Raw genomic sequence first — 21,446 nt, 5'->3', positions numbered from 1 at the left:
AGCACCACGTAACTCCTTGAATAGTGTCTTTTATCAAAGGTTCCTTTTATGGTTAGTGGAAAAATTCCAGTAACTTGACCAAAATACGTCACGGGAGTCAGTGCGGAATAGAAATCTTCCCGCGGTTCGGCGGTTTTTAAATCTTGAAATTAAAAGAACGTCATTCGGTTATAAACAGGAAATTTACGCTCACGCTTTTCGTCACAATAAATACGTTTAATCAACGGCACGTTTAGTATCAATAGCATATTTTACACCCAATTGCAGTGATCCGACTTACCTTGGATTTCCCATGCATTTTTGGCGGACCCCATGATGGGTTTGATGGTTTACCAGCAGACAGTAAGAAGGCCTGTTTTCGCGCAAGAGTAAAACTTGTCTCTGTTAATCGATTGTCGGCTTTCAATGTTATGTTCACTACTAATACATGTTTGATTATTTTACCCACCTGCTAGGGCTGTGATGATAATTAATCAAAGAAAATGTCCGCTGACTGTTCATTAGTCTAATAACGTACTTAGGAATTCCATCGATGATCGCAATAATCTTAACTTCAACGTTCCATGCTCTATACTCTTCAGGAATATGGAAAAAAATAAGGTCGATCCATTTGATGCATTTATACATGCTGCACAGACGTGTAATGTTTGTGATTGCATTGATTTTTTGTCACTGCACTGCTAAAATTAACACAAAAAACAAATGGAATAGTTTCATCGTGATGCTGATTGACGCATATTGGACTATTCTTTGCCTGAAGGTCAAAAGTACGTCGACAGATAAACACGTGCTGATTAAATTCGTACGAAAGTAGGGCACTTCCATGCCGCCCAGGTCAATGGATATCTGTGTAAAAATTTGAGTATATGTAAAAAGTTGTAGAACATTGGAATTAATTTGTATAAAAACGTGTAGAAGTATGTACCGCAAGTTGAACTCCAAACGATGAACAAAGTTATTGCCAGAAAGTACAACAATTATTAACGTCGTTATTCCTAGACGCAAAATGGTTACGCGTACCTCGTTTTTCATAATTCCAACAATATTCAATTTTTTCAACGATACCTGTTTTACTCAATTTTTGTAGTTACCGTAACAAACGAAATCTTTCTCAGTGTAGAAGGTTATTATTCAGAGTCCATTTTTCTTTCTTCTGTCAAGTTATTTTGAATTGCATTAAAGAATTTATTGATGCATAATTATCAGTTTAAGAAAACAAAAAAAAAAAAAAAAAGTAGCTGTCAGAAGTGGGATTCGAACCCACGCCCTCAGAGAGGACCAGAAGCCTCGAACACTCAGCATTGCTGAGAAGGTTGAACCTTGAGTCTGGCGCCTTAGACCGCTCGGCCATCCTGACATGTGAAACTAAGGATTGAAAGATTGTATTTGTACGATCGACTCTGAAGCTGATTCAGCTTTTAAGATTAATTTGATATTATCGTGAATGTGTGGGAAAATCTACGAATCTTTTAATTTCTAAATATTAAAAATGAATCTATAAAAAAACTTCGATATTTATTCCAGATAAAATAAATTTCGGGAAATCTAAAAAAATGATCACTGGTTATTCGATATTTTAATGGTAATAAAATTTTTGTTTAATTTCAGGTGCTAACGTTCATCCAAACCAAATATCTCCCTCTTCGATTATCTGGTGAATATTTGAAATATAGAAGCGGCAAGGAATCGGGGTAAGAAAGCAATATTTTGTTGATATAATGTACACGTTCAATTTACTTCCCAACGGCCGGTTCGAGTATTTAACGCCAGAACTGAAAATACTGGAATTATTTTTCATTCCTCTACTCATAAATTTTTAGGATTTCCAAAGAAGTATTAATAACAAACAACATACAGTTCGGTATGATTGATCAAATGCGCAAGCCAACACCTGGATTTGAAGATGTCATAGCAACTCATTTCCATTTAAAGAGAGATCAAATACTTTCCGTAAGTTTAGCGGCTCTCGAATAATTTATGCATCGGTTATTTGTATTGTTTACAGTCGATAATCAGTAATTACGAATTTTTAGGAACTCGAACAATATGAGTTCCTGCGAAACTCTGAAATATTCGACTCTCTGAAGAAGGAGTTTTACCGTCTTACCTGCAGCCAAGGAAACGTAGTTCCGTGATTTATAACATCAAACAATCTGCGGAACTACCATGCAGCTTTTCTTATCGATAAATAATCGCGTGCACAAGCTTGCTTGATAACGAAAAATCGGTACATTAAGAGAAAAACAAAAAATAATGTTAATCTAGACCTATCGAATGAAAAATTAAGCACATTGACATAAACTGGACATGAAACGCAGCTGGAAGAAAAAGAAAATGACCTTTGACTGAATTTGAGTTTTTCACAAATCTTAATTAGTTTAACTGAAACAGCCAAAGAATGATAATTTACTCCGTCGATCGACTTTCCCTGATATCCGAAACTTCGTGCCTAAGTTTATAATGCAAACTTAATATCTGTGATAAAAATAATAGTCGATAGTTTTGTACTTTCTTGAATATTGGTACTATTTTAGGTACTAAAATATTGTGATTACCGATGATTATAAGACTTTTTCAATTTTAACACGAAACTAGTACAATAGAAATTGCCCTCAAATAAGTCAATAATTACATACATATATTGACGTATGTGCCGTAGAATATAATGAATTTACAATATTTCTAGAAACGGGATAATTTTACCCTACTTCATCATTTGTAGAGCACATCAAATTTTCCAGTACTGAATTTTAATTCCATTTATTTGAAAATTCCTAAATTAATAATTTATTTTATAGGTATATACATAATATACACATAGTGTAAGGTATTGTTATACATATATTTTGTACGCGCACGAATAATTGACTGAATCTAATTGTAAAGTTTAGAATTCCGGATTTACATGAGCACAATTATTATATATATAACCGTAATATAAATTTGACAAATCGCGATGTAAGAATAATTACATCGAGTATGTAAAAGTTTTGAAATACCAAGTAACTTATATGCATGTATTTTTCTTGATAATTAATGAATAATAAATGTTTCGGAAATATGTATTTCACAACCGTTTCGGCTTTATATTTCTGCATTTTAATAGAGCAGATTTCGAGAACACGGTTCGCTAATCACCGGATAATAAACTCAACGGTAATATGGTAATCACGAATCAAATTGTACATGTATATTCCACCATTTATTGATAGATAAACATTTATGAAAATTTATAAAACTTGAAAAAATTATTACTATAGTAATTATTATACATGTATCCACATATTATATTACTTGGATTCATGGAGATAGTTTGTTATGAGACTTACTTCGATTATACAATTAAAATTTAGAAAATATTTGTCTTTTTAACTTGTATTACTTATAGCTGCAAAGGAGTAGTTGCCAGGCTCTTTGATGAACCTTCATTAAGAATAAACGAAAAGTAGCGGAACTCGCTATTCCTGCGGTAGTGCGGAAACGGGTGAGGTCCTAAAATATTGATCCTAAGAAAAAAAACTAAAGATCGAAACTGATTAATTATACGAGATGAACTATCAATATCAAAATCAGCCGGCATATTATGAGTTTTTCATTTTCAACGCTACCTTCCGCACTAATGGTAGTACAATCAGAAAATATGGAGGGTCCCGTTTCCCAAGTATATTTCTTACACTTTTTGTACTACATACTTGCTTACTGCATGCGACTCAAATCGTAAAACTTTAATAAATGAAAATAAGGTAACTTGGAAATAGTTTTATGATACGTGATATAGAGTTATAACAAGATGCTTATATTATACGTTAAAATAATAAAATATTTATGGAATGTATGACAACGGAATGTATATATCAGATAATTTGTTCGAGTATCATGACAGTATCTCTTCTTTTTCAATTACGTAAAGTTTCAAAAATTGTTGTTTTTACAACATTAGAGTAACCTAATAAAACTGAAACCCTATCACGTAATCAAGATTGTTGAGTAACTTTTAATTTTTGGACAATTGGTAATATAAATCAAATGAAGGCGAAGTACCGACTCATATATCTGTATTATAAATTTAACGCGAATAAGGTAATTAAAAACAAAATTATTAATAATTAAAATAAACAAAAGTAAAGCATCTTTAGACATAAAATAAAGTAACGGAGTATTCATTTCTTCTTTATCAAATAATTCGTTTTCGTGGCGTGCCTTTGATGCAGCACAGATATATCTCCTGAATCTTGTGACGAACTCTTTGTTGTGTCGAAATGAGGTGCCCGACGCGAATCTGCTATCTGTGCTTGTTTCGGTGCTTGTTTCGTTGATTCGAGGCGTCCTATGGATAAATAATCAATCGTCAATACCGCAATCAAACGATAAAAAATAAGTAGAATCACTGAATCTACTGCTTTGAAGATATGTTCCCAACTGCTGATAACAAATTCAAAAGTATAGATGACTGTCTGTGTAATTTATAATCGCTTATAAATACCTTCATGACGGTAAATCAACTTCGCGACAACTCCGGATGCCAAGACCTTTGGTCTACGTTTCTTCGGTAGAGTTTCTTCGACCTGAAACACAATAGTTCATTCTATTACCGAACAGAGAAAATATCGTGTAAATACTTTGGAAAGTGTTAAGAAAACGATAAAGCCCTGTGTTAGCATGCATGTTAAAATCCACGAGACAAACGTATTTACGACACAACTACCAACATAATTTGTCCGGTATTTCAAATTGCGAAAGAGCAAATACCCAGTAGTATTTATTTAGAGATTTCCAATATCGATAACATAATATTAAAGTTAAAACTGCTTTACAGGCACCAAGCAGGTTTAAATTCTTCATAGAAAAATAGTCGATTCGACAATTGTAATTTTGAACATTACACATGTTTGTGCTTTTTTTTACCATTTTTACACAGGACGCTGGTTTATAGAAGATGTTTGGAAATGGTGACTTGGATATGCATTCTGTACCAATGATTGATGAAGGATCACTCTAGAACAGTTACACATACACATGGTTAAAAACAAAAAGTTAGTATCATTTTCTTTTTCGCGTAAATGAGACAAAAAAAAAAAAACAAATTGGATTATAATATTGATGCACATTTCTACAAGGAAGTAATTGTAGCTTCCACTTATTTCAAATGTAAATTCTGCCACATATGTCCAATTTTTAATAAATTCAGCAACAATATTGAACTTGAATTATTTGCAGGAAAAATATCTCTTGTTAGTTTGTTAATCAGGAAAATGGTCTTGGAAGAGTAAGTCTGAAAAGGTGTGATAAAATAATCAAGTATAACTCAAGGCTTACCTCACATAGCGCAGTGTTAAAAATGTCACTGAACTCTTGTTTTCCTTTCTTTCTTTTTGCAGGACTGAGTTCGAATTTCAATCTTGCAGTCTCTCGTGTTGGTGACAATCGTGGAGACCTAGCAAGTATCGGCGAGCTAACCTTAGATCTTGATTTCGGAGTTATAGATCGTGGAGTCAGCATTCTTTCGTTGGTCTTGCTTTTCACATTTTTTATAAGATTCGGTTCGGTGCCTTTTATGTACATTGCCACCGGACTCTCAACTGAGTCATAATTTACTCTCATTATTCCTGGCGAGGACGGACTCTTCGAAGGAACTTTATATTTGGCCGGTGTTCGAAAATCGAAGAATTTTTTATTGTACGTAATTTTGGCACGCGCCGGTTGGTTGCTATTTGTTGGTGTAACGAAGTATCTTGTTTTCCTTACTTTCGGTGTGACTGATTCAGAAAAGCCAAGTTCTTTCCTACAATCGATTTCGACATTCTCATAAGTATTCCTTGAGCAGACAGATTTTTTTTCAAAATCGCAAGGAGTTGAATTTGTTATAACGATTTTTGGTATTATCTGTGGTTTATTGATATTGGTTACATCTGTGAGGCCGGGAGAACTAGCTGCGGGCTTCAATTTCAATGATAGATGTGCAGTAGATTTATTTCTCGATCGACCAGACAATGCCCTTTGTTTATTCTCACAGTTGATCCTTCGATTTTCAGGCGTTGTAATCTCCGATTGCGGTGTGCGCCCGTTAGTTTTAACTCTATGCGAATTTTGCCTTCTTGATGGCGATACGGGGCTTTTGATTTTTTTTGCCAATACAGAAGATGCTTGCGTGCCGGGTGAACGCCTGCCACCAGGTGACAGACGACGAGTTTTCATTGGACTTTTGAGTCGGTCTCCAGGGTTAGGTGATCTTGGACTACCAGACAGATATAGATGAGTTTGCGTAATCAAATTCGATTTTCCAAGGTCAGGATCTGGTTTTGAAGTCGCCGACGATTTTGGACCTGGTATATTGTCACGATTTCTTATTGGCAGGATAATGGCTTCAACATATTCCAACTGCTTGGAATCTTCTGTACTTTCTTTGACTGATTCAGTCTCCTCTGAACATTCGAGTATACATTGCAATGATTTATGAAAGTTCCGTATAGCCCTTATTTCATCAAAATAATCCACGCATGCTGAAAGTGTGCTTACAAATCCAGCATTGGAGACGGACTCCAACAAGGATTGATTTTCATGTGAAGCTGATACTTTACTCGCGCATTTAACATTCACAGAACTCTGCTGCTGTTCAAATACTTTACGAGCTTCCTCAAAGCATTTACTTCGTTTTTCGATTAGTCGAACTTCACAATTTTTATCAATTTTCTGACAATTTCCTTTTCCATTCACCTCCATAATGTTCTCATTAGGCCCATTATTTTCAACCACTGTTGTACCACTCTGAGCTTCAGACTCTTTCAAGGTTGGTTGTACATTTTCATTGTGGGAAAACTGCTTTACCCCATTTTCAATTTCTTCGAGAAATTGAATGCTTTCCTCAAGGGCAGCCATTTGCCTGTCACTCTTTCGTATGTAATCTTCCATGTTCAGAATTTCAGTGACATCTAAATCCGCCATCTGAACTCTCTGTTCTTGTTTAGTAGGTGAATTAGCACAACATAAATTTTCAAAGAGCTCAAAAGTTGCAGTACTGTTATTGACATCAGGAATGTAATTAGTGTCTGAAGTAGTTTTTGGTGTTCCAGGTGAAACGTTGGCACAATTTGGCATACTGCATGGTTTAATCACTCGTCTGGGCGTTTTGCGATAAACTTTCTTGCCCCCACCAAATTTGGTAAAATTATGCTTGGGCGATAGTGCTGCCACTGCATTTGTGGAGCTAACATTGCCGACAGTTTGATTTTTTAATCCTGATTGAGAAGATAAGATTTGAAATGATGTGCCAAAAGCAGACTCAGGCACAGACTCATCTTCAATCCTTTTGTACTGACAGATTTTCCTGAATTCTTCTGTCAGCCTGCTCAAACTGACATCCGAAGCATGAACATCTTCAAGCTTAGAATGCAACACAGATTCTTCGATTAGCGTAATCAAGTCTTCCGTAAATTTTGTTGGTGATTGATAGAATTGTTGAGACAATCTTCTGAATATTTTAGCTTTAGAAGTGTTTACCTCGTGGTAGCCTGTCGAGTTCACTTTGGAATTGCATATTGCTGATAAATTTGATATGTCTGTAATCAGTTCACTGCCATAGGTATCTGCATTGACACCAACTTTTGTAGATGACTTGTGACAGCCTTCGATAGATTGCAGAGCACGCAAATTTGGTGTACGTATATCGGCAGTAATCAATTGTTCAGACTTACTGATCGTAGAAATGAACATGTGCTCTTTGACTGAATTATCGACAGTAGTATTCTTTTCTATGTTGTCATTCTTATCCTTAGACATGCTTTCCTCGTGTCTATTTAAAAGCGGTTTTACTAAATTGACATGAAATTTCACCGTTTCGTCAGATATTATCCTTGGCTGTTGACGATTTTTATAGTTGCCAATTTTATCCGAAGTATACAAGCCTTGTTCTTGAACGTTAGTAAAATTCACATGATATTTCGATCTATTTCTGATGCGGTAACCTTCACTTTCTAAGGCATCTCTTTCATATTCACTGTCCATATGTGATGACGAGGCTGATAGATATGAATCTTTTTCACCAAACTCTCCATCCGAGGTAGGCTGTATTACAGATACATTGTTCTCTGTGAATTCGTGAATTGCAATGTTCAATAAACTTTGATCATCTCCGGAGGCTTCAACATGTTCCCTATCATTCAACCGACCAGCCAAAATTTCAGAAAACCTTGTATCTGCTAGAGAATTGACTGTTCTGTGGTAAATACTATCTTCTGGTGTATTTCTGGATATAATAGAATTTGAATGAAATTTATCTCTGGTTGTCGAATTTTTTGACATGTTAGAATGACATTCGGGCTTGTTTTCAGCATTGATTTTCATCCTTGACAATGAGTCTGCTATATCGCTAAACTGACTATGATTTTGTGAACATACCAAATTTGCCATGCATGCACCTCGGTCATAAATGATTCCTAAGGAGTTGCTTAGGCTGCTGTCTGCAGAATCTGACTGTACGTTTGGTCCTGTATCTCGATAAGGTGCAACGAATTCCAACCTTTTGCCAGCATCGGTATCTGTCAAACCTTTCGCTGCACCACCTACAACAAATTAAACCAATTAAAATGTTGTCAAGGTGATCTCGGAGAAGGCCAAGCAATGCAGAAAATTCAATATGAGGCAAAGATGTACCAAAGAAAGTTTATCCAACTTTTTTAACCGCGTTCCGGTATTTACATCAAAGTACCGTAACTGTCAGACTGGATAGACTGAATGGCAGGCTCGTTACTGTACTCAGAAGACGACAAAATACTCCGTCAGCGTTCTCAATTCTTACATTAGAAACATATCCCAGCAACCGACATTGACGCCCCATCATAATCGAGCGTGAAAGTCATAATATAAACTAACCAAGCGGCAAGATTCAATACTCACGAGAACCAGAAGGATTTCTATCGCTCGGTCTTTGGAAACTCATATTACATGCTGTAGAAGGTACTTTTGGTCAACAAAAATATTCGAGGAAAATCACAAGGCGTCTTGAACCGACCGTGAAATAGGTAACGGAAAACCTCGACCAAATACTGTGAGCATTCGAAAGATTTAAACTTATCATTGTTGCCAACTAAATCTATCCTAATCGTGTACTTTCTGCTTCTGCTTATAGCTTATTGTCGTGGTCACGGACGTTCGCGCAATTCATTGGTCCATACGGTCTATATGGATCACGAAGGGAATTCAGTTTGTATAATTAGTTGTTGATGAGCAGGAGCAAAAATCCCTAATTTCCCTAATGTTAGGCGCTTTCATTTTACATCAATTTTCTGACACGAAGCGACACTTAAGTTTTGAGTCAGAAAATTGACGTAAAAGGAAAGTGCCTGTTAATGGCGGATAAAAGCAAGCCGCAGGGCTAGATGGCAGACTATAATTATATTGCATCTCTATCTCACTAGTGTTTTATTTATTCTTCTCGTCGAGATTTGATGAAACCATGAGAATTGCTTAAGCAGACTGAACAATTATCTACTTTGTGTCAGGCGTTCGTATATACTTCATTGCTTTGGCTAGATTATCACGCGCAGCAAAATGTTGCTGCAATATTTTGCTGAATTTTTGATCAATAGGAATGCATGGCAATGAAGCAAGGTCCCTAGATTAGACAGGTCAAGCCACTTATTGGCAAAAAAAATTAGTGAGAATGCGCCAAAAGTTTCGTATGACAATGGATGCTTTCCATTTAAAGCACAATATGACGCATGTAAACATTTCTGGTCTATTCCTTTGCCTGGATTGGCCGGTTACAATAGAAATTTGTACACTGTGTTACTCTGTGCTCTATGGGCGTGTTCGAAAATTGACTGAAAGTACTGTCAGCACTGAAAATCTACAGTATACGTCACTTGGACTATACCATTTTCAGTACTGACAGTACTTTCAGTCAATTTCCGAACACGCCCTAAATAGAAAGCACCCGGCATCCCGGTGTGGTTCTGATTCCTGACCTGTCACAATGATTAACCTCAAAATATATACATGCTTCTATTTATTTCGTGAACGTCAGGACACTAAAGGCGCAACTCGTTAATGCTTAACCTCAAAAAATTGAGCAAAATTGGTCAAAACTAGTTAATGCGGTAATGAAAGTTTGATATTTTCTGGGCGAACGCGCGTAGAACATTCTTGCCCGTGTTATAGTGAAAAAAGCTGGAACACGCGTGTCTTGACCTGTATAATCTAGGGACCTTGCAATGAAGCAGGGAAGCGCTAATATACGCGCTATAACTAGGCTCCCCACAAACTTCCCACTAAACGGACTTTAGCGCTGCCTGGTGCTCGCTGAACGCGAATTATCTATTTTCTTGGCATTTCCATTGCCCAAGAACCAGGCAACCAAGAACCGTTTTGATGTCCATGAAAATCCAGGCATTCGCACGCTTGCTTGGTTACATTATACGCATTTTAAATGTTCTGAAACCTGATTCTACGAGAATTATGTGTCAGTTTTTTAAGTCACCAATAAAAATGAATACCCATAGTGAACGAAGAATGAAAGGTTTGAATATATTAGCATCATGTGTTGGCACCCCATTAGAACGGTGTCCTCAATAGCGATGTTGTGTCGGCCCTGGGGGCACCAAACAAAACATGGACGCCGAAAAGGTAAATACGTCGGAACCTCTGGAAAGTGAGGAAAACATTGTAACCGTCGTAGAAATATGTCGAGTATGTTTGCTCGAGGGTTCAGAAATGAAAGACCTATTTGTTGAAACTGACGTTGCCTCGTTATCTGCCAAAGCAATGAGCTTCACCGCCGCTAAGGTTAGACACGTAATTTTCAGGTTAAGGTGTACTATAATTTTACGATAAGAGTTTCTGTATTCTGTCATTCATATCACATATATTTAAATTCACTTTTAGATCCAAAGCATAATCGCATCCTTCGTAGTCTCACGAACTTTGCGAACGCACGGACCATTCAAAACCAATCCACTTGCATACGAACTATCGAAAGTTTACATCGTAAAAATTTGTGCATAGATTGTTATTTCCAACGTCAAACGACTCTACACTTACTGTTCACACCTTCCTTTTTACTAAAATACCCTGTGTGATGTGCTACATTTCATAATCACACCTAAAAGTGTAAAAAATGGCATTGAAAACAGGTGTCTTCATCTTCATTTTTATCAATTATTTCTCAGTTGTTGATATCTGAGATTATACAGATTATCATTTTCTCCTGAATTTAATTCTATTTTCTGGTACATATTATTTACTTGAAAAGTCAATAGTTGAGCACGTGTTAGTTAGGCATCTGAAAGTTGTACATATTTTGTGAATTCAATGTCAGAAAATACTGTAATCTCTTCGTTATTTATTGAAATTGTACCAAGCGAGAAACATTTAAAACGTTGTCTTAGAACCAGTAATAACATTTAGGGCACTGGTTGAGGGATGCAATAAGTAAATCAATTCTCACTAGATATCTACAATGCTGTAATTAACACAATCATAAAACAGATCGTTAATGGTAGATAATGAATATTTGAATTATAGCTTATCTGTGAGATATAATTTTGCAATATCTGTTTTGTCCACTTCCTAGATGTTACCAGGAGATGGCTTACCTACACATGTGTGTGCTTCTTGCGCTGAAAAATTAGAAATGGCCTATGAATTCAAGTTGCAAGTGGAGCAAGCGGATGGTGTTCTGCGAGAAAGATATGTGTCTTTAAATCTCAAGGAAGAATTATTCTTCAACGAGGTTGAGGTACACTTGGAAACTGATCAAAATAGTCAAAAGAAAGAGGAACAGTCAATAGAAGATGAGATTCAACTCAGCACAGAATCCAAACACGATGACTCGGAAGATGCGGAAGTGGCGCCTTCACTCTTGAAAGATCATTTGGCACTTTTGCAGGTCGAAAAACTCGCAGAGGAAGAAAGAGCACATTTAGAAATAATGGAGACTAGCGAACGTCTACAAGAATCAATTAGGGAGCAAATGGTTATGGATCCCGGTATCATGGTTATTCAAGAACATGGCTATGTAACACAACGCAAATCAGAATTGAAGGAAGAATTGACGAAAACTGAAGTTTCCGACAGCTCAGGGAAGAACAGGAATCCACAGAATGAGAAAAGTGAAGTACATGCGGATGAAGAAAGGAAAGGAGGTAATTTTGACCAAAGATTGATAGACATTAAAGCAGAAGCGTCACCATGTGAGGATTTGTTGCACATGGAAACGAGGAAAAGTAAACGGAAATCTGCTCGGAGAGCTCCTGTCCTTGACCATGACTCGGATGAAGATAATTACTTTGAAAATCTCAACTTGAGCTCTCGCTTGAAACAGAGTCAGTCAACCAAGGCCGAGAAGGTTTATTACATGTGTTATATCTGTGATAAACACTTTTTGTCGAAGGGCGTTTTGAAGGAACATATGCACTCGCATGAGGAAGTTAGGAAAGTTATGTCGCTGGTAAAGGTGCCTGAAAAAACCCAAAAAGTAACGTTGCAGACGAAGCATTCTCCATCCGGCAAGCAACCAAACAAATGTCCGTACTGCGGTAAGGAATATCTATACGTAATATCATACAATAAACACCTTAAGCAGCACGAGAATGAAAAAGAAGATGGAAAAGAGGATCCGATGCCGCTAGAAGTGTCATTTCACGAGGATGAGAATACCTTGGACTTTGACAATTACGATAACAGTAATGATTCAGATCCCGATTACAACGAAGACAGCGATGATCATAATTGCGAAAAGTGTGAAGAAAGATTTAATGGCAAAAAGGCACTTGAAAAACACATGATCAAACACGAAATGCTTAAATGCAGCGTGTGTAATGAGGAATTTGAAGAATTGGAAGTTTTTAAAAATCATAGATCTCAACACGTCATTGAGGGAGTATTAACAGAAGATGATCTGAGGGCTGAAATCAAACAGGTCGATGAATTGGAGGAAAGTATACACGCAGATGAAGGAACTTATGTGCGTAGAAAAACTCGACATTCCAAAATAAAAGGCTTGCGTTGCCCTAAGTGTCCGATGGTGTATTCGCACAAAAAGTCTCTATCAAGGCATCTTGAAACTCACACAGGCACTAAATACGTATGTAAATCCTGCAACCAACAATTCACTAGAAAAGATCATTTGAGGCGACATATGGAGCAACACGGTAGAATGAAATCTTTCAAATGTACTCAATGCAACAAAACGTTTGGAAATGAATTGACCCTGCGAAATCACCTTGTAGCAACGAATCACAAAACTGTTATTCGCGGGGAAGAATACGATCCCAATAAACGAATAAAACGTATTGCAGCCAAAGAGGCGCAGAAGATCATTGACAGAATTAAAACTGAAAATAACACTGATGATAATGAAATCAGTGATGATGGAGAGGAGCCACAAAAGAAGACACCCGAAAAAAAGGAATACCAATGTGCGACTTGTAGCAGAAAATGCGCTTCCAAACAATCACTGACCAAACACATGGAGCTGCACATTAAGGATGAAAAGGTGGGCAAGGTAAATGATCGTGTGTCCGATGACGACTCGGACTTTGACGGTGGTTTGGATTGGCCTATGGACACTCACGAATGTTTGACCTGTAAGAAAAGATACAGTACGAAAAAATCGTTGTTGCGACATCAATTGCTGCATGAGGAACCCAACTTTGAGTGCGACATATGCAACGTTAAATTTTACCGCAAAGATAAATTAAAAGCACACTACGACAAATGTTCGGAAAAGAATCCAGACCAAGTACGAAAGTGCAACATTTGCGGGGATAGCTTTGAAAACAACGACATGCTGAAGGAGCACAGGACTAAGCACGTTATGGAAGGCATTTTGACAGAGGAAGATTTAAGAGATATTGAGCCACAGGTGGAAGAAAGAAAACCTGGAGAAAAAATAACTAGGAAAAGAAGAACTGACATCGTTGGACTCGAGTGCACAGAGTGTAATAAGCGATATACGTCTAGGAAAGGTTTGCTCCGTCACATACAGGTCCACGAAGGTAAAAAATACCTTTGCGATATTTGTCCAAAGAAATTTTATAGGCGAGAGCATCTCAAGATACACGTTGCTAAGCACAATATGATTAAACCATACAAATGTGATCGTTGCACCAAGCGTTTTGCCAAAGAAGAACAGCTGATAAATCATTTGTCTAAACATGACAGGAACTTCAAGAAAAACAAAGAAACAGACAGCTCGAAAAGATTCCTGTGCGAAATCTGTTCAAAGAGCTTCACTCAGTCAACGACTTTAATCGCTCACCTCAGGGCGCACAATGGCATCAAGCCTTACGTTTGCGAAGTTTGTTCCCGACCCTTCACAACAAACGCCTATCTCAAGATGCACATGAGAACTCATACGCAAGAGAGACCTTACATTTGCCAGTACTGTTCACGGGCTTTTGCCAGAGCCGACACATTGGCGAATCACCTTACCTCTCATACAGGGGAAGCAAAATATCACTGTAAATATTGTCCGAAGAATTTCAGACGGTTGAAATCACTCAAGGAGCACGTATTCATCCACACCGGCCAAAGACCGTACGCTTGTCCGACATGTGATCGAAGGTTTAACAACAATGGAAGTCGATATGCGCACAGCAAGAGGTGCAAGCAAAACTTATTGCAAAATCAAAACAGAGCACAAAACTCCACCAACCAGGGAAGAGTTCAGACCAGCAATCAGGCGCAAACTATGAAACTTCAGAATGTGAAAACTATTACTATTACCAGACAAGCCGAGACCATTACGGCACAGCAAGTCATGCAGCATCAAGAAATTTTGATGCCCTTAATTTTACCTTTGACCGTTACATTGGCCGATGTTGAAGAGGAAGTTATCCTGCCCGAAGCTACAAAAATTTTTACAACCACGTAATCGTCAAGTTTGTTTTAGTACGACTATTTAAATTGTGAACGTTATTATTGGATTTTTTTTTTCTTTTTTGCACAGACGAACTGGTGGAATTTGAAAAATTATCCTTAGGAATGTGATACATTTTCTGTGAAAATGGAGATCTCCAATTTTAACTGATATTTTTTTATTAACTTGATGCAGGTACTCAAGACGAATACGAAAATTTTTCGACTTCTGCCAATGACAAAAACAAATTGATGGTCATTTTTAATTTTACAACTGTTACGAAAAGATTGATTTTCATGATACTCTTTCAATTTTTGAATAAACTCGTTCATTGGTAAAATGATTTTAAAACGCAAAGACTGCAATGCATGATGGGACAATAAATTAAAATCAGTAATCTATAACATTTGCAGTTTACTTTGCAAACGTGAAGCCATAGAATTTGGATTTGATTTGAGAGAACAGTAAATAAGTTTCAAAGCAATTTATATCCTTAAAGAAAGTGCGTGTCGCGTTTAAGTAAAAAAATAAAATAAAAATCGGCTATAAAGATGACGATACATATTAAGTTTATTATTAATTTAATTATACAAGACCTGCAAGATCACGGATTGATTTAATCTAAAATTTTGCTAAATATTCATTTTCTGTTAAGATATAACATGTACATTTAATGCAACAGTTTTATTCGTTTTATTGTTGAAAGTGAAAAAAAAAAAAATGTTTACACCTAATTTAGGTAGTAATTTTTAAATATCTTGTAACATAGACTATAACTATAAGAACACTGAATCGTTATTCGAATAATAATTACGGTTTCCATTTACACCTTCGATTCGAAGATACAGCAATTTTGACCATGCATAATGTACCAAATACGTTTTTATTTATTACATTTGTGAGTTGAATAGATTTCGTTTGGAAATGTGGTACTTGTATGTATAAATCCCATTGCAGTTGTCAAGTTAGAACGTATTTGGTGTGCAAAAAAATTTTTCGTCGATAACTTTGTAATCCTTCGATTTGGAGTTCAGATAAAGATTCGTACTTCAGAGAACTTATAACAGATCCACAACAAGATGGTGTTGATTCTTAGCTTGGATCCTTATTCTATCTGCGTTATCGTTGACTTGCAGAATCATTTTTCTCAGTCTTTACTTCACGATACATGCATTCGGCAATCCAACGGGCAATCTCATTAATTATTCTGATATATTGTATAAGGATTGCTGGCATATTATTGAAGCAGTTTATTATATCTTTTGCGTTCGAGCTACGCTTTCTTTAAATTAGTGTACACGATCGTACAGTATAGACACACTAGATATTTAATAATCATGATTTCATTCTGATTTGTACATAACCATGGTAAAGTATAACGAATAAAAGAAATTTATTATATTAAAAAAGGTTTATCCGACTATTCGTAGTATATGATGATTGAAAATCGATACGAGAAATCGTTAAATGTATTACGAGATCGTCCCAATACTTAATCGGCCGGCCGAGAAAATTTTTATAGTCGTCGCAATACGTCTCATCTCGGGGGCGGTCTGCGACTGCATCGGTTTCATCGAGAATAATTCGTCGAGATATTTTTTGTTCTTCACGTGATTCTTGTCATAATTAACAGTAAGTATCATCCATGCTTGTTCAAACTGGTCTGCGGTGACCGGAAGATGTTTGACCATGGCGGCGGCTTCCTCGGTTAAGCGTGATAAGAGGTACTGCATTTTCAATGCGTTCGAGAAATCCGTGCGCGACAAAAAAATTGACTGGAATTGAAATTAGAATCTATTCCAATCTTCGAATTTTCCGGAAAATCTCGGTAAATCGATGGCCGGAAGGATCGATTGTGTGCTCATGGCGGGTTCCACGGTGAATGACGCGGTTTCAGGAGCAGACTTTTTTATCATCAACTCATCCAGATGATCCTCGATTTTTCCCAGCGCTGTCAAGTACTTTTGCTCGGCTAGTGCAAATTTGTCTTCTTAAGAAAAAATGAGGATTCGTGCTCGTAAAATAGTGCGCAAAGCAATTTTATATGATTTTCTTCGTAGGAGCGCCACGGCTCTGTTAAAAGTCACCCTTGTTTTGCAGCTGTTAAAATTCGTCTCGTCCAAACTGACAAATCCATAGTCACAAACTTGACAAATTCTATTTTTCAAATGATACTCTTTTTTAAGAAGCGCTTCCATATCCACCCGCTCCGTCGTGAACGAATTACGAGGCGCGAACAATTGACCAGCGAAGTATCGTACGCAACAAATCTCATTTTCTACTCTCTAATTGTAAGATATTCGTGTATCCTGGTGAATAAACTACACGAAAAAAGTAAAATGTTGCGACTTTTACGTTATTGAGTTCGTTAATTCAAAACTTTTTCAACCGCACTATAGCCCTTATTGTACACTTATTTGTTCCAGTGCACTGTCACTTGTCTCTGACAATGAGCTCATTTACCAGTTTTTCAAAAATTGAATATTCAAAGACATTTTAATAGTCACTATGATTATCAAAGTTTTGTATCGGATCTTGATTCAGATCACGTTATACATTATAGTGATTTGAATCCACTGCAGCGAGTGCCAATATGGTCCATAGATATTCTATAACATGTTTTTAAAAGAAATACAGTTGTTTTTAGTTGAACAAGTGATTCTCAAGTGTGATTCGAGGATCGTAATGAGAGATAATAATGGCACATCCAATGACGTTAAATTCACGGCGGGTCAAAGCAAAGTCAAAGTATCGGACTTCGAGAGGATTCTCGCGCGAGATAATAACACACTCTCTACAAGCCTGTGTATACACCATGGAATCTCTGTTAGGCTGTGGCATACACCCAAAACCTGTCCGAAATATTATACATACTCAATCTCGAACAATAATAGGAGCGCAGAACGGAGAACGCAAATACAACAATAATTTATCTTATACATTCCCTGGTGAACAAAATTTCTACGATTTTATACGAATTTTTATAGAGATTATAGCGTTTAGAAGATTGGAAAAATATTTAATACATCTGGTCACAAGACAGGTAATTTAACGAACCACAGGGAGCGGGTATTAGTTTATTTTTTATTATTTTTCAAAGGCTGTAAAAATACAACGTAAGTCTATGTTATACACGAATACTTTCGTGTAATTTTTACTTGGATCGTCGGCCGAACTCGGATTCTTGTAAAATGAGGAAATTGACAAAACTTGCCACAATCATCGTACACGCTAGGTTTATTTTTTGTACCACTAGCTTCGCTAGTACTCATTTTGCACCGAAGTGTCATTGGTTGCAAGGATGCCCATAATCGATTATCTTGCGATGTGATTAGTAGAAAGTACACCCTCCACTGTCTTTGGTGCATATCAGAGTGCATACGGAACACTAGCGCCATCTTATTTTAGGCAGCTGTTTGTTTACATGGAGTTGCGTGTAGTGCGGTCTCCATAAGGTCCGTGGTCTCCATGAAAAAAAGTAAAAACAGGTTGAGTTTCGATGTGCTGTCTGAGAATGTGTGTGTATCAAAACTCTTTGTCAAGTATGATAGTCGTTAGTGATTCAAGAAATTGATCACTTACAATATTTGAGGATAGGCAGTTGCCCGAAAACTGGGGAATAAGTGATAGATGTTTCCTTGAATCAATAACAGCAGTTAATATGCCTGAACGATTGTCTGTCAAAATGTGATGTAACCCCCGAAATTATATACAATTACGGAACATCAGCGGCTGTGTTTAGTAAGGTTAAGGTGATTCGTTAATAAACAAAACAAATAATCAAGACTATAAATTAGTGAATAAAGCAGGTGTGATAATCATGACAGAAAAGACTCGGAACAATATAACAAGATTTCATCCTAGTCATGGTGAGAATATAATACTCTACGACGACAACACCGTTGCCTATCGAAAAGCTAGTTTTGCCAACGCCCTGACGTTCAGCGAGAAGCCACTATTACCTCGGGAAATATTTTTACTCGAAATCGAAAAGGACGAAAGAGGATGGAGCGGGCATATGAGGCTGGGTCTGACACAGATGGATCCCACCGCCATGGACAGAGGTGGTTTACCGCAGTACGCTCTACCTGATCTAGCTAATATGGGGGCAAGCTGGATATTCGCCATTACCAAAAGCCATAACAATATTCGGGACAATCTTAATCCCAGCGGTAAGTATTGTAGAAACATTTAGAGCAATGAATTTCTTGTTGATTGTCGAAAAATACTGTCTATTCGGAAGGATCAATCTCACTTTACAGTTCAACAGATCACTTCACGTCTGTTATTCGTTGAGATTATATTTAAAAAAAATCTATTTCGCCAGTCCCTTTTTTAAATGGTATTAAGAATTTGAAACAGGCAGCATGAATTTTAACTAAGTTCACTAGGAGTCTTATCGAGGACCTATGAAATAAACAGCTGTTGTTCCTTAATTTCTATAATTTGCTATTATTTTTTTTATTACAGAAAGAAAGTCTTCACCTGAACAAAAGTTAATCACGGATGGTGTGAACGTGCAGACATCGCGAGGAATTATTCCATTCATTGCTCTAAGACCGTCAGCTATTGATTCGTCTCAAAACATACTTCCAACAGACACTGGAAGTCGAATAGGAATTATGTACGTGCCACAAATTGGGTCAGATAAAGCAGAGATGCATTTTATAATCAACGGAGAGGATCAAGGCGCATGTGGCAAAGATATTCCGTATAAAATGGGACCCCTACATGCTGTCGTCGATGTTTACGGGACCACAAAGCAAGTTAGAATAGTCCAACTTTATGGAGGTAAATAAAATACTGATCAATCGTTTTGTTTATGCAAAGCTTGTGAAATTAGTGCACGTTGGTATATTTAGTATTTTCTTATCTATTGTCTGTTTTGTCCTTTTCAGTGTCAACATTACAGAGTGCCTGCCGAGACGCAATCATGCAGTATACAAAAAGAACAGCTGTCGACTCATTGCCATTGCCAAGAATGTTGAAGGACTACCTTTTGTACCAATCGCAATAAGATACATAGTGCAAAATTGTAGGCCCAAAGAATTTACGCTAAATCATTTGCGCTTATCAAATCCACACATCATAAAAATTAATAGATTCTTTATTTTCTATTCTTTCAATGGGCCATTTCCAATCTGGCTAACGTGACAATTACCAATTATGTTCAATTGTTTGTATTTAATTAATTCTAGGGCGCATCGTAAACAGGTTGTTTTTGTACATTTCGGAAATAAGAGGTAACAATTTTTCCGTTGAAAAAGGAAAGATAGAAACGAAGAAAATGCTTATCAATTCTAAATTAGTGTTCATTCATGCTTTAATTTTTCGAACATGCACTCAAAGTCGGGAGTTGAATGCATTGATGAACGTTGCTGTTCGGTCAAATTTACTGTCATATTTTTTTTTTTGTAAGTTTTGAAAGGTCTGTCGTATGGTGCGCATTTTAATCTCCTGTAACACGATCATGACTCAAGTTTCATACAAGGTTTCCGAACAGAGTATTTATTATCTTAATATATGAAGAAAAGAGAGAGAGAAAAAGAGAATTGAAAAAACATAAATAAATTAAATGAGTGTCTGTGATTCCTGAGAAAAGAATAACAATTTGTAAAACTATTAAGTGCTTAGTAAATATGAAGAAAAAAAAACAAATTCGTAATTAACCACGCCGAATGTTGAGTGCGATTTTTTACATTACGGTATATGAATTATTGCATAAACTTTCCACGTTTTGAAATATTAATGATTATTGAGTTACTGAAGAAAAAAAAATACCGACTTTTCTGATGTTTTGCAAATAATTCGGTTTGTGTATATAGGGTAATAAAAATATTGTTTAGTTAAAGGAAAAGAATCCTGTGTATAAAAAAAAACTAAGAAATACGTTATCAACTCGAACACGTTACACAAGTAAACGTACAGAAAATCCATGAAACTTGAACGGTGCCGTAATCGTTGAGTAAAATAGTAAAAGCGTTACGTGACTGATTCGGGTTGGAAAAAGTTCCATACCGTACGTATCACATTCAATTTAGGGATTGAAATACGCAATTAATCGCGATAATTATGACGTTATTGTTTATACGTATAATATGAACCAAAAAAATAAATAAGAACGAAAATCTAAACAAACGTTTTAAAATTGGTAGCTTAATAAATTTGTTTATAAGCAACGAAAAATAAATATTATCTTAAACAAATAGGGTCAAAGGTTCAGAGAACATGCAAAAACAGTGAAAATATAATAACTATTACAAGCGATAATTTGTGAACGACATTTTCTCCAATAAATACGCAATTGATATGAAAAATGAGAGAAAAGATAGTTTCGAATCTATATTTTTTTTTTTGCACAAATAGGAAGAAAACAAGAAAAATCATTCTTTTCAAAACGAGCCGGTTGGTAACCGACCAACATTCTGCCGTACTTGGCATCACGGAAACAGTGGATGTTTGTAATTTGTTCAATTTTGTCTACTGATCTACATCAAGGTGTTCTGTTATCATTCACTGCATTTTTGATGCTTAATTTTACGTGCCAAAAATACGGCAGATAATTGCTCGGTTACCGACATTCGTTTAACCG

At 36.4% G+C, this 21,446-nt stretch overlaps 4 protein-coding genes and 1 non-coding gene across 9 annotated transcripts in view; 3 read left to right on the top strand and 2 right to left on the bottom strand.

The window, feature by feature from the left end:
- The window catches only part of LOC107219228, a 32,883-nt gene extending 29,379 nt beyond the window's left edge, over nt 1-3,504 (top strand). For all 3 annotated transcript variants that reach the window (XM_046732620.1, XM_046732689.1, XM_046732551.1), the window contains 3 exons: nt 1,609-1,691; nt 1,821-1,950; nt 2,034-3,504. In XM_046732620.1, coding sequence (XP_046588576.1) covers nt 1,609-1,691; nt 1,821-1,950; nt 2,034-2,135 — 315 coding nt within the window. In that variant the 3' untranslated portion in view covers nt 2,136-3,504. The remainder of the gene's footprint in view (nt 1-1,608; nt 1,692-1,820; nt 1,951-2,033) is intronic.
- On the bottom strand, nt 1,240-1,357 carry Trnal-caa. The gene is made up of 2 exons: nt 1,320-1,357; nt 1,240-1,284 (listed from the first exon to the last, which is right to left on the bottom strand). It is a non-coding gene; the product is annotated as a tRNA-Leu (tRNA).
- Nucleotides 3,184-9,070, bottom strand: LOC107219223. 3 transcript variants are annotated; one of them, XM_046732389.1, is made up of 5 exons: nt 8,893-9,070; nt 5,317-8,558; nt 4,906-4,995; nt 4,484-4,565; nt 3,184-4,327 (listed from the first exon to the last, which is right to left on the bottom strand). In XM_046732389.1, exons 1-5 carry the CDS (start codon nt 8,933-8,935, stop codon nt 4,161-4,163), a joined length of 3,624 nt encoding a protein of 1,207 aa, XP_046588345.1. In that variant the 5' UTR covers nt 8,936-9,070; the 3' UTR covers nt 3,184-4,160. The 3 variants fall into 3 exon arrangements, with proteins under 3 accessions (XP_046588345.1, XP_046588441.1, XP_046588396.1); XM_046732485.1 differs by lacking the exon at nt 8,893-9,070 and having other exon boundaries at nt 5,317-8,084; nt 8,395-8,552; XM_046732440.1 differs by lacking the exon at nt 4,906-4,995.
- Nucleotides 9,071-10,402: 1,332 nt separating this feature from the next.
- On the top strand, nt 10,403-15,952 carry LOC107219235 (zinc finger protein 808-like). Its single transcript, XM_015657391.2, has 2 exons — nt 10,403-10,779; nt 11,567-15,952. The coding sequence occupies exons 1-2, from the start codon at nt 10,606-10,608 to the stop codon at nt 14,867-14,869; spliced, it is 3,477 nt and encodes a 1,158-aa protein (XP_015512877.2). The 5' UTR covers nt 10,403-10,605; the 3' UTR covers nt 14,870-15,952.
- Nucleotides 15,953-18,328: 2,376 nt separating this feature from the next.
- Nucleotides 18,329-20,797, top strand: LOC107219238 (neuralized-like protein 2). The gene is made up of 3 exons (XM_015657400.2): nt 18,329-19,026; nt 19,325-19,645; nt 19,753-20,797. Exons 1-3 carry the CDS (start codon nt 18,675-18,677, stop codon nt 19,869-19,871), a joined length of 792 nt encoding a protein of 263 aa, XP_015512886.1. The 5' UTR covers nt 18,329-18,674; the 3' UTR covers nt 19,872-20,797.
- The last annotated feature ends 649 nt before the right edge of the window (nt 20,798-21,446 follow it).

This window comes from Neodiprion lecontei, chromosome 1, assembly GCF_021901455.1.
Source record: "Neodiprion lecontei isolate iyNeoLeco1 chromosome 1, iyNeoLeco1.1, whole genome shotgun sequence".
NCBI lineage: Eukaryota > Metazoa > Arthropoda > Insecta > Hymenoptera > Diprionidae > Neodiprion > Neodiprion lecontei.
The sequence above is the reverse complement of the archived record's forward strand: the minus strand, read 5'-3'. Positions and strand labels throughout refer to the sequence as shown.